Below are 4,868 nucleotides of genomic sequence, written 5' to 3'. Positions count from 1 at the left end.
CTGAGGTGGGGCAGGACCCTCAGTGAGGTACGGCTCTGGTGGGATGCTCTGAGGTGGGGGGGGACCCTCAGTGAGGTACTGCTCTGGTGGGATGCTCTGAGGTGGGGGGGGACCCTCAGTGAGGTACGGCTCTGGTGGGATGCTCTGAGGTGGAGTACCCTGAGATGGGGGCCCCCCTCAGGTGGGACACCACTGAGATGTGGCACCTAAGTATGGGCCACCCGTGAGGCAGGACAACCTGAGGTGCGGGGAACCTCTCAGGTGAGGGGTCTTGTCCCTCAGGCAGGATACCTCTGAGGTGAGGTACCCTTCAGGTGGGACAGCCTAAGATGGATCATCCTGATAAAGGAATACCCCTCAGGTGGGATGCCCTGAGGTGGGATGCCCTGAGAGCGGGGACCCCTCAGTTGTGGTACCCCAGTGGTGGGGTAAACTGAGATGGAGCACCCTGGTATATAGTGGGACCCCTGGGGTGAAGACGCCCCTGAAGTGGGACACCCTGAGGCAAAGGTACCCAAGTGTGAGGCACCTGTGATACGGGACAGCCTGAGGTAGGATATCCCTGAGGTGAAGGCACCCCTGAAAGGAGGTTCCCCATCAAATGGGACAACCTGATGTTTGGTATGTAAGTGTGGAGCGCCACTGAGGTGGGATGCCGTGAGATGAGGGTACTCCTCGTGTGGGACATCCTGAGATGGAGCATCCCAAGACAGGGGTACCTCTAAGGTGGGACATCCCTTAGGTGGAGGCATCCCTGAGGTGGGATAACCTGAGGGGGAGCACCCTGAGATACAAATGGGATGCTTTGAGAGGGGGCACCATGATATGGAGGTACCCCTGAGGGGGGACACACTGGTATGGGGCACCTCTGAGATGGGGGTACCTGTGAGGTGATGTACCCCTGAAATGGAGGTACCCCTGAGGTGGGACACTCTGAGGTGTGGCACCCAAATATGGGGCACCCCTCTGTTGAGTTACACCTGAGGTGGAGGTACCCTTGATCTGCGGGCTACCCATAACGATGGGGTACCCCAAGGAGGAGAAACTGCTAGGGTGAAGGTATCCCTGAGTTGGAGGCAACCTTGAGGTAGAGCACCCTGAAATGGGAACGCCCCAGTATGCAGCATTTGGATATATGGCCCCTCCTAAGATTGGGGTACCCCTGAGTAAGAGGGGGGCACCCACCTGGGGTCAGGATGCTGCTGTCTGGCTTGGGGGCACCTGTCTGGCATCAGCACACCCACGTGAGTTGTGTGCACCCCTGGAATTGGAGCATGCCTGGGATACAGGCACCCACTGTGGATGGGAACACCCCGTGTCTGCGCTGTGTCCCAGGTGCTGTGGCACTGTGACATGGCATGTGGAGCACTGGCACTCGGAGCAGTGACGCACCAAGGGGATCACATAGGCATAGCCGGGGTCTCCACGGAACCCCCCACCCAAGAGCCAGGGTGTGCAGTGCCAGAGCAGGGTCAAGGCACCCCAGGTGTCACCCAAACAGGAGCCACAAGCTGTCACCGAGCCCCCATGCCACGGGCAGCACCTGCTTCACTGGCATGCCAAAACTTGGAGCTTTTGGATGCTGCCTCGTCGATGCCTTTCAGCCATGGGGCAGCCGCCTGGACTCTGTCATTCTTGGCACTGTGGCCTCCAACATTTCTCCAGGTGTCTCTGAAGCTGCTTGTGTGCCTGGATCAATGGGATTTGCACCCTTCCAGGCCCCCTCGGCGCTTCCTCCAGGGCAGGCTTCAACGTCTGCGGCCCAGCCGCGTGATTTAATTGCGGACGCTCCTCTAATTTGAACGGCATCCTCCCTCCTGGCGAGCCTCCGGAGCAGAACCACTCCTGCACCAGCCCTCCGAACTTCTCCAGAATGCCCAGGCACCGTTTACATTGTCGCCTGCAGGAAAAACGCGGAAAAAAAAGAGAAGGAAGAGCAGAGAGCAGGAAGCCAACATGATTACAGATGGTAAACACTGGAAATGGCACCGGGACTGAGGCGAGCTGCTGTGCTGATCTCCCCTTCCCACCCGCAGCGGGAGAATATTGACCCAGGGGGATCTCTTCTTGGCACCACGAGGGCAGATGTCCCCAGCACCCCAAGGCGGGTGAGGGACCCCATCCCGCAGCATCCTCCGCCCTGCCGCCATGCTCCCTCTCCTCCCAGGCACGCTGATTGTACTTATTAAGAGTTATTAATACTTAATCAGCTGGCGGATTTAATTGTGCCAATATTAAAAATGCATCAATGTCAATTTTATTCATTAAATATTTACTTTGTTGAAGGGAAACTGTTTTGCTGCTGTTTTAATATCACTTTCAGATGCTTTTGGATGTGACCCCAGCAAATTGGGGGGGGAGCCCTCAGGGAGGGAGCGGCGCAGTGGTGGCACAGGGACCAGGAATGCTCCAGGAGAGACGGAGGGAAGAGGACCGGACCCTGTCCCTAGGGCTCGCTCGTCACTGCCAGCTCTGTGCAAGCGAGTGGCTCGGCAGTGAGTCAGCGTGGGAAAACCTCACCCCAGGCGTATTCCCGATTTCCAAAGCGCCATGATGTCGAAGGAGACGGAGCGCCTTCACCACATGAATCTCATCCCAAGGCGGATGCTCAGGGCTGGGAGAAGCCTGGTAGCAAGACAGGGTGCACAGCCTCAATGCCTGGAGATCTGCTTCCTGGAGGACTTGGACTGTGACTTTCCCCAGGGCTGGGGCTGGAGTGCTGCTGCCCGTGTGCTGCCTGCTCCTCCTTGGCTCCTTCCTTCATCCCGCTGCTCCATCTCCTGCCCTGTTCTGGGGGTGAGCTCTGACCCTGCGTGTGCCCATCTTGGTGTGGAGTACCAGGGTACCAGGATGCTGGATACTGGATGTCATGGTGCCAGGGTGTCAGTGTGATGGGATGGTGAGTGCCACGGTGCTGAGCTGCTGGATGCCACAGTGCCAGGGTGCTGGATGCCACCATGCCAGGGTGCCAGACCCCAGGTTGTAGACTTCCAGGGTGCCAGAATGCTGAATGCCAGGATGTCAGGGTGCTGGGATGCTGGATGCTGTGGTGCTGAGGTGCTGAATGCCACCATGCCAGGTTGCTGGGGTGCTGGCTGCCACCGTGCCAGGGTGCCAGACTGCTGGGTTGCCAGATGCCACAGTACCAGGGGGCTGGGATGCTGGGTATCACTGTGCTGGATGCCAGGATGCTGAAACACCACAGTGCCATGTCAGCTGTGCCATCGGCTCCCTGCGTGCCCGGGGCTCTGTGGTGATACCAGGCCACACACTGACCCCGTCTCCCTGTCTCCACAGGCTGTGCCTTCCTCACCTACTGCGCCCGCGACTCCGCACTGAAGGCACAGAGTGCCCTGCACGAGCAGAAGACTCTGCCAGGGGTAAGTGACACCAGGGGGTTGGGGTGAGTTGGGACAGGGGCTGGTGACACCTCCCTGAAGCACAGGAGAATTAAGTGATGCTGGGGTGGTCGAGGTGAGCTGGAGCAGCGGCTGATGACGCCTCCCCAAGGCATGGGAGCCTTAAGATTTCAGATTGCTTTGGGTAATTAATCAATTTTGGTTAATTCCTTGTGCATTATAGTATTAATAACTTCCAGTAATAATACTGAAAGTTTCTCTTTAAAAAAAACCCCAGACCGCCCGCGTGCTGTTGCACTTTCTGTGGGCTCCGACCTCCCGAGCTTAACAAAGTGAAAATAAATATTTAATTATTCGCCTAAATAAAAATCAATAGGCCCGCGGGTTGGCTGGGGAAAGAGCCGGGGCCCGTGAATATCAATCCCTGCTGCGTGTGCGTGGAGCTGGCAGAGGGGGATGAGGTTTGCGGGGATGTGACTTCCTGAGCCGCGCTCTCACCGGCCGGGCCACATGTCAGTAAGTTCAAGAGTTAATGACCCACCTGGGCAGCCTAAAGGAGGGGGTTCTCATCAGGCACATATGTGTGTGTAAGGCTGCTGCCACGGCCGCTCGCTGGGGGTGGGGGGGTGTGTGTGTGAGCACGTGTGTGCACGTGGGTGTGTGGGCACAGGCCCCGCAGGGGCTCAGGGCTGTGTGTGCCCCTCTGTGTGTGTGTGCACACGGCGGTGCAGAGCCCTGTGTGCTTGTGCTCACACCCCTGTACCCATGCAGGTGCTCACACCTATCTGTGCCTGAGCACACCCTGTGAAGGTGCTCACACCCGCGTGTGCTCACACCTATCTGTGCCTGAGCACACCCTGTGAAGGTGCTCACACCCGCGTGTGCTCACACCCGTGTGTGCTCACACCCGTCTGTGCCTCAGCACCCCTTCTGTGCTTGTGCACACCCATGTGTATGCACTTGTGTACGCTTGGGTACACACCTGTGTGTGCCTGTGAACACACCTCTGTGGCTGTGCACACCTCTCTGCTCTCCACACAAGCACACCCATGTGTGCTTATGTACAACTCCTCTGCCTGTGCACACCCCTCTATACTTGTGCATCCCTCCTGTACCTGCTCACTCCCTGTACCTGTACTCACACACCCTGTACCTGTGCTCACACACCCTGTACCTGCTCGTACCCCTTGTACCTGTACTCACACACCTATACCTGTACTCACACACCCTGTACCTGCTCATACCACCTGTACCTGTGCTCACTCCCTGTATCTACGCACCCCCTGTACGTGTATTCACACACCTGTACCTGCTCACACACATCTACCTGTGCTCACACGTCCTTGCTCATACCCTGTACCTGCACACCCCCTGTACCTGTGCTCACATCCTGTATCTGCTCACCCCTGTGCCTGTACTCACACCCCTGTACCTGCTGACCCCCTGTACCTGTGCTCACACCCCTGTGCCTGTGCTCACACCCCTGTACCTGCTGACCCCCTGTGCCTG

At 57.9% G+C, this 4,868-nt stretch overlaps 1 protein-coding gene across 5 annotated transcripts in view; it reads left to right on the top strand.

The window, feature by feature from the left end:
- The window catches only part of CELF6 (CUGBP, Elav-like family member 6), an 18,039-nt gene that overhangs the window by 1,439 nt on the left and 11,732 nt on the right, over positions 1-4,868 (top strand). For all 5 annotated transcript variants that reach the window (XM_017731133.1, XM_008631280.2, XM_008631272.2 and 2 more), the window contains exon 2: positions 3,298-3,380. In XM_017731133.1, coding sequence (XP_017586622.1) covers positions 3,298-3,380 — 83 coding nt within the window. The remainder of the gene's footprint in view (positions 1-3,297; positions 3,381-4,868) is intronic.

This window comes from Corvus brachyrhynchos, unplaced genomic scaffold (genome assembly GCF_000691975.1).
Source record: "Corvus brachyrhynchos isolate BGI_N302 unplaced genomic scaffold, ASM69197v1 scaffold164, whole genome shotgun sequence".
Taxonomy (NCBI): Eukaryota; Metazoa; Chordata; class Aves; order Passeriformes; family Corvidae; genus Corvus; species Corvus brachyrhynchos.
This window is presented reverse-complemented; position numbering and strand designations above follow the sequence as displayed.